General features: G+C 39.6%; 1 protein-coding gene across 2 annotated transcripts in view; it reads right to left on the reverse strand.

The window, feature by feature from the left end:
* Positions 1 to 4,055: 4,055 nt before the first annotated feature.
* Positions 4,056 to 12,345, reverse strand: part of STK32B (serine/threonine kinase 32B) — a gene marked incomplete at both ends in the record, with an annotated part of 141,752 nt that continues 133,462 nt past the window's right edge. For both annotated transcript variants that reach the window (XM_084266665.1, XM_084266666.1), the window contains one exon: positions 4,056 to 4,194. In XM_084266665.1, the coding sequence (XP_084122791.1) occupies positions 4,056 to 4,194 (139 nt within the window). The remainder of the gene's footprint in view (positions 4,195 to 12,345) is intronic.

Here is a 12,345-nt window from a genome sequence, read left to right on the forward strand (position 1 = left end):
TGCCAGATAGAGAAATAATAGGGATTATTTGCAGGACAGGGGTTTGTTCCAGGTCTTCCCTTGAGATGGGTGCTAGAGCAGTGGAGGTTCAAGAGTATACCCACTAAGACTGTAAGCACACCTAGCCAAATCCTCCAAGCCTATGTTGGCAGACACTTTTTTCCATAGCAGAAGTGTTGGCATAGTTACCCAACTGGAAAAATGCTTTGGGTCTTATTCCATTAATGATTTTTGTCAAGACTACAGATGAAAGAAGCCGTTTGTATTTTATGCAGTTGGTAATTAAACATTTACAGTAGAGTGCCAATATTTAATACACAATGTAGAAGGAGCAAACTGAACAGAAGGTGAATCTGGCAGAGTTTAGCGTGGAGGGATGCTATGGGAATGTGCATGTGTGATCAGAGCTGTAACACCATGGAGCAAGTGGCATTGCAATAAAATGTTGTAGCAGCAAACAGCTTTTCCAGCTGTGCTAGACTTCCTTCCCTCCTCTCCTGAACAGAAATGAGAAAAAATATTTTACCCTTGAAATGACTTGGAGAAACCAGATGAGACTTTGGGAGTTAAGATCACTGGCTGCTTTTGCAAGGCAATAAAGATGTGTAGAATAAATGAGTCCCAAGGAGTTTCTTTTGGGTTTATGACTGCCCCTGCTTTGTATTTCACTTACATCTCACTGAGTATTTTGTAAAAAAAGTAAAAACCAAAATAATCCATGTCATATTTTGGTTGCCTTCCCTGTTTCTGCTGGAAAGCAAGGCACTATTCTTGCAAGTGGTTTTTTTTGTGCAATTTCTCAGCTCTCTAATACCAGTTTCTATGTAAGAATAGAACCTGGTAAGCTCCATCTTACTCCTGCTACAATGATCAGAAAGGTCCCCATTTTTCCATAAGGATTAGGCTGTATCTCCACAAACTGTCTGTGCCATCAGAATCAAGATTTGTCTGACTAAATATCAGTGTGCAATGTGCTTGTCCAGATCTGAGATGAGACAGTGCAAGTGCACTACATCCTACAAGCAGCTTTTTTGGGTTTTTTCTTTCACCTTCCCTTTATTTTTGAGCCTAGCTCTGCCTTGCTCAGCTGCAATGTACATTTCTCTTATGTCTAATGCTAAGGGACTACTCAGGCTTATTCCCAGGCTGTGTGGCTTTTCTTGTGGTACTTGTTCTGTCCTCACAAAACACACACTATACAGAATGACTTCTCCTCCTTCATCTTCTGCACCATTACCAAGGCATCCCATGACAAGGCAGATCCTTACAGCTATGTTGATAAAAAAGAAAGATGAACTAAGAGTGCATCAGGTCTCTGCAGTATATCTGGGCTTGCTCTCTGACTTGTATAATAAGTAGACAAGGATAACCTTATGCAGCATAAGGTTCAGCTTCCAGTCAGTGGAAGTGCCATGGACTCTGGATAAAGCTGATTGGTGCCATGATTGTTTGTTTGTTTGTTTGTTTTTGTGTGAGCAGTAGAGTTGTTTGAGAAAAATTGTGTGGCAACAGGCGTGAAATTGAAGTGTCTGAGTGAGCTTGACATTCAGGCATACTCCATGCTAAAGTATCTCAATAGATGCCAGCTACTGAATAATGAGGCTTCTCTCAAAACCAGCTTAGTAGAGCATTGGCAAAGACACCCAGCAGCCAGCCAGATCAGACAGCAAACATTTGGTAGAATCCTGCTGCTGATTAAATTCTATTGGTGGGGAACTCCCCTGATTTTTAATACAGCCATTGATTCAATTCTTGTACTCAAACAGCTATGGATCAGGACTTTCCATTCTGTAAGCCCAGGTTTCTTGGTGGCTGTGTGTGCACGAGCAGGCAGTGCAGCCCGACAGGATGGGCTCTGCAGAGCAGAGCAGCTGGTGATGCAGACCTGGCATCCACATCAGGCTTCATAGTTCCTGAAGTCTCCGGGCCCCAGGCTGGGCAGGAGGCAGTAAGTGCTCTCTTGGATAACGTTTGTTGCTTTTGTGTAATCCAAAAGAATCTGATTTGGGTGCTACAATATGAGCTAAAATGCAGTGGGGCTGTAAGGTGGAGACTTTAGCTGCAAAAACATCTCCACAGTCTGGCTTCAGGTGCTGGTGTAGTGGCATCCTGTGTGGTTGGTGTTGTAGAAGGTCACCCATGAGAATGGCTCTTGCTCAAAACTGTGACCATAGAAAAAAAGAGAAACTGTGCAATTGCCTTTTTTTCCCCCTAAATGTTTTTCCAATTGAAAAATTTTACATGGAAATTCATTATAAATTACTGGCCCTGTTTCCAAAGTCTTCATGACTCTAATCTATATTGCCTGATACATCATGGACCCTGCAACCATTTACTGAGGAGTAGTGCCATTCATTCCTGTAGGGTTACTCAAGATCCAGGATTGTAATGCATTTTGGTTGGCACAGAACAACAGGTGTTTCCAGAAATTAAATGTTATCTACTTTTTTTCTTAATATTGGCTTCACTTGGGAAGGACCAAACCCAAACAAACCAACCCCAACAAGCCAAAACCAAAGAAAGCAACAAGACCAGCCCCCAAAAACGTCATTATAAGAAGGGATGGGCATGAAATAGTTTATTCTGGGCAATTAAATCTTTCCTCTCATGACTAGAGTAGTCTCCTCCTTTACTGATCCTATGATTATGTAGGTCTATGCCCAAATTAAACAAGCAGACAAAGACTTTGTTCATGATAGAGGTAATATTTTTTACCTTACTACATTTGTAAAGTGCTCTGTGGTTAATACAAAACCCATATCATTTCATGGAGTGATAAAAATCTGTATTTTATGAAAAAATTGTGACAAAAATTACACGTAATGTGAAAACAAATTTTGAAGTAGATTCAATTACAAAGAACTTTGTTTTGTAAAAGATAGAATGGAAACAATACAGCAAAAATAGATTATTACAAATAAAATGTTTTTCACTTCCAAACCCCCAACTTATTTGTTTTAAAAAGTTGAAATGAAATTTGCTTAGGAATGGTAACCCTTAAAAATAAAAGTACAATAGGACAGGCTAAGCATGCATTTATTATCAAAATGTGGACATACAAGCTGTAAAATACCATCAATGTTTGGTACTGTGGGTGCTATTAAAAAAAAAAAGAGGCTTTCACATCAGCAATACTTTGGATAAAGTATGTTTCTTCCTAGTCAAGATAGTTCTCATCCAGAACAGTTCCATGAAAACAACCACATGTAACTTCTTCACACTTTATAACACCTAATTATGAATCTGAGCAAATCCTTTACGTTTTTAGCTTCTCCTTACTAAGCTGCTTTTTGAGTCTGTCTCAGCCTATTGTTACAAATAGAAAGGTCTCTCTTTGTCATGGTTCTCACACTACTGTGTGTGTCTGGCCCTGCATTCCCCATAGTCTGGAGCTGAACTTCTGCGTGGCTGGAGTCACATCTTTTACTACAAAGCAGAACGCACAAAGTCAAAGAACAATGTGAATACATTCACGCTGCAATGTTTCCAATGGGCTTCAGGTATTTCAATGAAATGATTCAGTGTTTGGCCTATTTGACACTACACTCACATATTTACATCATATACATCTGTTATAAACTCAACAGCAGGCGAATCAGGAACTGCCACGTCCAGCAGTTCCACAAAATTCCAAATGGGACCATTTTAATTAATGGAGACAGAGAGGGTAACATAAAGCCTTGAAGATAAAGCTGGCCCCAGTTTAACTTTGTCTCTTGAAAGTAGGCAGAAACGTGGCAATCTTTCTGAGAGGCTGCCCTATGAATTGTTTCAAGTTTTCTTCCAGGATTTTGAAAAGGAAAGTCACACTTACTTATAAAACTGTGTTTTCTTGCTGATGATCATATTTCCAGTGGCAGAGGCAAAAGAAGAGCAGGGGTGCAACGTGGGAAGTCGCAGCCGATGTGCTCTGTGGGCTTGTCCTTGGCTCAGCATCCTGCTTTTGGAGGAGTCGGATGTCCCTGCATCCTGAGGGGCGAAGAAGAAGGCATGCACAGAGAGGACCTTTCCTTGCCCTGCCAGGGTGGAAGAGGTGGGTGCAGGGCTGTAGCTCACTAACTGCTGCAGCCTCTTGTGCAGCCGTGTCCCAGTAAATTGTTGTTACGCCCATCCTGGAGTTTCTCATGGCTCTGAAGGGATGCTCTGCTGTCCATACTGGAAGTTGGTCCGCTTTGATCCTGCTGTCTTCTTAACCTGCCAAAGGTTAAAAACATTGATATAGCAATTATGGGCAGGTAACTGTATCAGAATGACAGCTGCTGCTTGTCCCATGGATAGCCACACACATGCCTGTGTGTAAAAGAGAGTCCTGCACCATCCCACCCTTATTAACTTCTCAAGCTGACATTTCTTCTAAGCACTGGTGATTCCTTCCTCCTAAAAGCATGCAGCAGAGTCAGGCAGTTGCTCCCACCAAAGCCTGTCATAAACAGCCAGCAGAGGAGTGTTTTCTCTGGCTTTAGCACCTCTGCACAGACTTGAAAAAACGTCCAGCAACCTCAAGGCTGATGAGAGGCGATGGCTGGGCACACAAGGGCAGTGAGCAGCTGCTCTGCTCTGCTGTCCAACAAAATTGTCAGGAATCTCCACCAGTACAAGTGAAAAAAGAAAAAAAAAAAAGAGATGAAAGTATGTTCAGTATTCCTCTTGTTATTACTTCAAATGTTGTCAAAGCCACCCAGGTGGCATCAGGAAAGAATATAACAACAAAACCCTGTATCATTTAAAGACTGCAAAGTCATCTTATTTTGACATCATTTTCTAGAGAACAGCAACAGCCCTAGCAGCACCTGCAGTCACCAACAGTCATTTTGTCATCAAGCCTCTAATCATTTCTGTCCAACACTGGTATCAACTACTGTGATTTTGCTGTGATTCATGTGATACTCAGTGTTTTCCTCCAAACACGTACTCAGTGTAAGTACTTTGAACAGGGCTGTAAAGTTTCATGCCATGAGGTAAAGACTAATTTATTTTTTTTTCTCAAAGGGAGAAACAGATGTTGATGTATCCCAAAAAAGGCACCAAGAGTTGATACCAGAGATGCTTTGGAAGAAGCTCTTTGCAACAGTGACTGTAAGTGGCATATATTATATTCTCTAAAAAAAACCTGCAAGTAACATGAATATGTAGGAAATAGCAATGGAAATGAGATGTAAAGGGTCAGTTTAAAAGGATACAATATTTTCAGGTGGCATAAGATGCCATATTGAAGACTCAGAAAACAATGTGGAAGGATGTGAAAATTCTTCCATAGCTAAATACAGGAATAAGAGAGATTATTTAAGCCAAAAGTAATTAAAACAATGTCCAAGTAGGTTAAGTTTAAACAGGCACAAAGACAGGCACATTAAATAAAAAGGTGTAAGGCAGACTGAGGAAAAAGCAGATTAGAGGAACAAATTGCTACAAGCATTTACCCTAATAGTGACTTTTTCAAGTGCACCAGAAATGCGATGGCTGCCAGTGAGTCTACAGGCTGATGGATGACTAAGATATGGAGGATAGCACAGGAAATATGAGTCCCTAGCTGAAAAGCCAATGAACTATCTTCACCAATGTTCATGACAAGCAAGCTTAGGGGTCATTCCTTCTTTTATGAGAAATTTGTCCATCATCTCCAGTCAAACAGCTTGAGAACCAGACATTAAATGAATGTTGACAAAGCATCAAGACAGTGGATTTTCACCTAAGGGCTCTAAGAAAATTGAAACAGAAAATTTCTGCACAGCTAAATAGAGTATGTAAATTACTGTTTAAACATTCTTGGCACCAAGGAATGGAAGATAACAAATGAGATGTTTTGTTTTGTTTGTTTAGTTTTGGGTGGGTTTTTTTTCTAATAAGAGCTTCGAAAAAGATCCAGGGATTAACAAGAGACTAATTGATTGAGACAAAGTCTTGAAATACTTTAGGGTCTCAGCTACTGGCCCTTACAAGACTCATGTGTTTGTAGGCATTGAGAACTGGACACAAGACTCCAGGTGGGACCTGACTAGGGCAGAGTAGAGGGGGAGGATCCCCTCCAGTGACCTGCTGGCCACACTCCTCCTGATGCCCCCCAGGATCCCCTTGGCTCTCTCAGCCACCAAGGCACACTGGCCACAGAAGCTCATCAGCATCAGTGAAAGTGCACAGATTACAAAATTGGGGCAATTTTTGGCAGTAATATGTAGGTTGTGCAGTGTGCACACAGCTTTTCAAAAATAATGGGCTATATGCATGTGCACCTTAGCCTCTACTTTAAAAACTTCCCCCAATTATATTTCTGCCAGTACTTTAACACCAATTGCAGGCACTGATTGTAGAAATATTGATAACTGAGCATGATTTCTGGGACAATAAGCAGCTTGGCTTGTCATCTGGCTGCCACTGCAGGGAATAAGAATTGAGTTTGATACATGGACACTTAATAATTTTCTGCCTGCATTTTTAAAGGTTTCTCTTATAAATTGGTTCTCACTGTTGTTCTATTTTTGTAAAAATTGAAGAAGCTGGCAGTATTTTGCAATTGTAAATGAGTGTTGCTCATTCTCTTATATCTCTGCTATTCTGCTTACTAGTTCTCATCTGCCAGGTTTTCATTCAACTACGTTTTTTAGTGAAAAAGTAAAATAAGAAAAAAGAAAGAAAATGAGGAAAGCATGCTGATCAGGTTGGTTTTAACTGAATAAGTGTATTTGGGAAGAGTACTTTTGCTTTTTAAAACAAAATAGCCACCAAATGTATCAGAAAGAAGTGAAGATTCCAGTATTTTTTTTTAAAGTTAAGAAAAATAAGCTGACAAGTTAATCAGAACTCAGGAGATTTGCTTATCTTACACACCATCCATAAAGAAGAAAACACAAACCTGTGCTTGGTGTAAATCTTAGGGAAATGCACTAACAACAAAAAATAAATACAACTATTCATGGATTGCCCATGTGCTCTTGGTGGGGGCTGCAGATCTCGTCTTGCCCCTTCACACTCAGGTTTGCTTCCCAAGGAAAGAAGGGTGCAGGATGAGGAGTTGGCATATGACCAGGACATGTGAACAGAAGTAAGTCTCTGGCCAAGTTCTGTGAAATTCCCCAATTTAAAAAGGGCTCTGATTTCATAGCAACATATGTCAGAACTAATTGATATAATAATCCTGCATAAGATTAAGTTACCTGGTAACCTGAACGTCTGCCAAACATCCCTTTTCCCAGTGGTACCCAGGAGGGCTCTCAAGACAGGCAGCAAATAAAATTCTGCATGGGAATGTTGTTGCTCTGTTTTAGGCATCAGTTATATTCACACCAAAAGTTAAAATGGTGCAAGGCTTGATGTCTGCACCCTTATGGCAAAGCTTGCTAATCTTCAAACCAGAGCTGCTGTATTCCAGCTGCCTATTGGGAAGTCTTTGGTCTATGCTAACTTCCAAAACAGGAAGGGAATAGCTTCAGAGACTGATTTTGGCCTAGGAAAAATTATGCCAGGGACCATGCTAACAGCAAGAAGTATGGGAGCTTCCCTATATGCTGACTTTAAAAAATAGGCAGAAAACAACTAAGTTGAAAAATGAAGGATAAGAAAAAAAAGAGGAGAATTAGAATGAGAGTTACACACCTGAAAAACAAAGAGGGATTCAAAAGAATCCCAACTGTAGAGATCTACTTAATTAAAGTAACTAATTATGTAGCTAACTGAAATTATCTCAAAAGACAGCTGTATATAGCTAATGTTCATTTTTATTAAAAAAAAAATCCCCTCTTTACACCTTGCAGAAGAGCAATAACCATGGCAGAGTTAATAGTGGGGTTTTCTCTTTAGCTTCTGCACAGTGATCTCAGCAGTGCTTTCAGGAAAACAGAAGTCACTGAGAACTCTGTGAATTTGCTAAGCATTTCCAAGTAACAATCTTGTTCTGCCCCAGAGGAGGCTTGGGACAGACCAAGGCAGAATTTAGGAGCAACTGGAGCTAAATCAACACATCACTCAGCAACATCATCACTGAGTGACACAACTCCAAACTGAAAATTAGAGTCTTTTATCTCAGGTAATTTCTCTCCCTGCCCTTCTCTAGAGAGTAACATGTGCAGAAGGGTTGTAAATGAAACATAATGCTACTGTGTGTTTGTGTGGTAGCAGGTATGTACGTTGGAGACCTGATCTAAGACCTCATCAAATCACTAGCAAGAGTGGATGGCATGAGTCTTTAGCTCTTCCTTGAGAATGTCATAGTTATAACTTGCTTGTCCTTGGCCTTCTGCCCCTCAGGTTAGGCTCAAATGGAATTGCTGCACACATGGTGCTTGGAGCCATATGAGATGCCCTTGACCCCCTAACAGAGAGAACAGGCAGACACAACAGCAGACCACAAATGACCTGTGCCCATTGGACTGGCACGTAGGCATTTAGTCTTGCAGAAATGGAGTGAGTCCACAACTGTTGGATGGATTTTATGCCAGCTAGCTAGAGAGAATGGAACTATCAATTCAGGCTCTCTCTAAAAGATAGATAGAGGCACTAACATGGAGTAATTAGTTCCAGCCTAAGTTATCCAATATATGTGTCACAGATCAACTGAGTTTCTCCTCACTGACTATTAAAGGAGCTTAAACTAAATTATTTTTTAATTGATTAGTTTAAAGGACTAGAGTCTTCTTGCATCTCTAGGAAAATACTTTTCCTCTCTGAACCACAGAATCAAGTCCCTTCCTGTCTAGAAGCTGTATAAATTCATCACACACTGCACTTCTTAGCAAAGCCAGTTTGCTTCTGGATTAGAGCTAATTTACACCCACACTGTTCAGGCGTGCAGAAGCTGAATGGCCCCATCAGCCTGGTGCACAGCACACGTCAATAAGCACTGCCAAGAGCTGGGTAATGAAGTCACGGAGGAGCACAGGAGTACAGTAGTTGCCTGTTCATCCATGCAGATGTGCCTATAACATATTCAGGCTCTGGGTCTGCCAGCATGGCTTTTCTGCATGACTTGGACTGCACCTTGAAAAATACTTTGTCATCTAATTCCCATTTATTTTAGATACCTTTGAAAATCTTGCAAACACCCTTGGAGTTGTTCTGCCTGTAACAACCATTTAGCTCAGTGTGTGTTTGACCCCAAACATGTACTCTTGGTACTGACTGCTTTGATAGAAACAGTCAAAATCTCAGGTCTGTTTTCCTAATAATACACTGTGATGTATGTGTTTTGATAGCTCAGTAGATTACCACGAAATCACTCAAGTAAATCTGGTTTAACTCTATTTGTATTTAAATGCCTGAGACACAGCCTAAAAGTTAGGCTGTATTACAGCTGAATGTGAAAAGTAAAATTTTGGAGGAAATGTCCCCATGTAGCACAGATGTCTTCTTGTACCACTGACACTCATGACATTTACTCCCACCCCTTCCAAAAAATCCTTGGGGAAATATGCTTACACCATGGGTAATTGATTCAGGTTGATAGTGCCTGCTGAGTAATTATGCTCAGTAAATGCCTGTGAATAGAATTTTCTATCAACCAGCAATTTATAATCAAGCATAATGGGTTCAGGTGCACACACTGTGTGAGTGACATGTGAAAGACTAGTATGTGGAAATCAAGTGACAAATTACACTGGATGCTGCAGCGTGTTGACCTGCAATGTCTTGAGATCTCAGGTTTACCCTGGGAATTGATAAAGCAAAATAAGAGTAAAGAGATGAAGTAAATAAATGAAAACAACAAGTGATGTGCAGCCATTTAAGAAAATGAAACCAAAACAACCAATTAACACTAACATTAAAGCCATCTTCAGACTAGTAAATTAGGTGTCTCTCAGAGGGTCCTAGAACTAGACACAATATTAAAGATGACCTATTATACAGCCTTAATTTCTCATAGATACGATTTTTCCTACATAGATTTTTCCTTATTTTTTTAATATGCTTATAGGGTGCTGAGAACCATACATTTTTTGTTCCTCTCCAAATTCTGAGATGTACAAATGAAGATGTGTTTTTCTTTTCTCTGCCTATGAATTGATTTGATTAATTTTTATGAAATGTGTTTGTGTTTAGCTTTCTGTAAATGGAAATGCTGGCTTGCAGTGCTGAGGATTTGCATCTGTTATCCTGATACTTCCAGGTCCTTCCACATTTCAGCACAGAGGATGCTCTGATAAATGCACACCCCCGCCACCCCCCCAAACTTTCATTCCTGAAGTTGGATGTTCATTTGTTTAAGAGCAGCCACCACAATGATACAGTCACTTATTTTGGAAAACTTTGGCCATTTTTCCTTAGAAGCTTAGAAGCTGAGGTTCCAGTTACTCATTAGGTGCTTCCCCTCCTCCCCCATATAACTGTGAAGGGAACACATTATTGAAATATATAGCTTTTTCATGACCAGTCTTTTCTCAAGAAAAAAGTGAATTTGAAGGTGTGTCTACAGAAAAATAGCCAGCTTGGATCTGCTATGCTCAAATCTTTAGGAGGATGGCTCACTAAGAGGAGAGTCACTTTTGGACTGGTGATTCTAAACCAGTAATAATGAGCAGGAATTGTGGGAATCAAAGGCAGAAGTGAAAGAGCTGGTGTGACCAAGCAGAAATTATTAGTGGCCAAAAACAAGCCAGGTTTAATGACATTCAGAAAAGCATCTTTCTAATTAGGTGAGATTGCAGGAGCAATCTCCAAAAGCAGACTTATCCATTACAAAAAGGACAAGAAAATGATCAGCGAGGAGCAACGCGGCCACTTGAAATGCTGAGAAAGAGAGGGATTAAAGGTCATCAGAAGTGGCAAGAAAAGGAAAATTGTGCTGTACCCTCATCCAAAAAGCATTCAGATATTATAGGGATTATGATAATGTAAATATCTCCAGAGACAGTAAGTGACAAAAAAAATAGCTATCAAGAAAAGTACCTTCAATGAGGTGCACTGCAAATCATTATGAATATTCAATTCCAATCAAACTGAAATGAAAGAGAGCACTCAGGGACTCTGAATTTCAATCTGAAAAAACAATTGAAAGGAAAGAAAGGGAACTACAAATAGAGAGATAATAAATCTGATCTTATAAAAATGCATAGAATATTAAGTAAGCTTTTTACATATGATACTGACAAAATCAGACAACATGATTTAAAGCATCTTGATATGCTTAAACCATGCTGCTTCAACAACTGATGTTTATTGCAGGACCAGAGGGCTGGCTGCACACCTATTACCTTTTCAGTTCAGTATCTTTTAGGAAATAACTAGGTATGGACAAACAGTAGGAATTATAGTAGGAAAGGATGGAAATGTACAGCAGCCACCTGACCGATTCAATTTGTGGCAGAAATTTTTAGTGTTGCATTGAGCAAATACCAAGAAGAGAAATAAGGCAGCTTAGGAAAGGGGCAAGCCTGTTCAGATCTGTGGGGTCTAGACAGCTGAATATGCTCTCATAGGATATTAGTATTGAATAAAAAACTCCTCCAACATTGGTACATTTTTTAAAGCTTCCACTAGAATTGTTAAAAATACAGATATTTTGTTCATCTAACCCATTTTCACATACACTGAATATATGAAATACATACTCTGTTCCATAAAATTTAGTTATGTGATTTTACCTTCATTAGCAGGCTGATCATTTTGATGGCTTGTGAAGAATCCAACTGAAGGATTATTCTGCCTGAGGAGCAGATACTTCCAGTGTTTTCTCCTCTGTTCTTTATTTGCTCACCTCTTTAATCTTAAAAATATCTTTCAGAGTGAGAAAGACACATAGGAACTATAAAGGGTGAGAAATGTGATTCCACTGCAAGCAAATATTGAATCTTATTTCTTAATTTCTGGCTATTTCAGGTTTGGGGCATTAATAAACAGATGTAGATGTATGTGAAGATTCATTCAGTGAAAACAGCACCAAAATAGCAAAATAATCTCTGCTCAGCTTTTTAATAAAGCTACAAACAAACAGTGTGACTTTATCTTTACAATCTTTCTTTCTCTCCCTGAAGAAATTGAAACTATAGCCTACAGCCTGGAAGTAAGATCAGCTTCTCAAAAAATTGCTGGCTAATCTATAGGCATAAACACTGAGATACTGCAGAACATTTGGTGCTGCATTTCTAGATATAATAAAGCATCTACCCATAGAAATAGAGATAAAGCAAAAACCCAAAACATCATTTGTCAGCAAAAGGAACCAAACAAGTCCCTGAAATTAACTTTGGGTCATATTCTCCAGCCAAGCCCCAGTACATGGATCATTTTAGATCACAGTTTAGTTTATGTGTTCAAAACTAAGAAAGAGATTTATACTGGCACTCCTAAGAAGAATAGAAAGAAATCCTGCACCACAGTAGATCTTGGATTGTAAAAGAATTTTGGATCAGGACATCA

The sequence above is a fragment of the Gallinula chloropus genome (genome assembly GCF_964237585.1).
Source record: "Gallinula chloropus genome assembly, chromosome: 7".
NCBI classification, from domain to species: Eukaryota; Metazoa; Chordata; class Aves; order Gruiformes; family Rallidae; genus Gallinula; species Gallinula chloropus.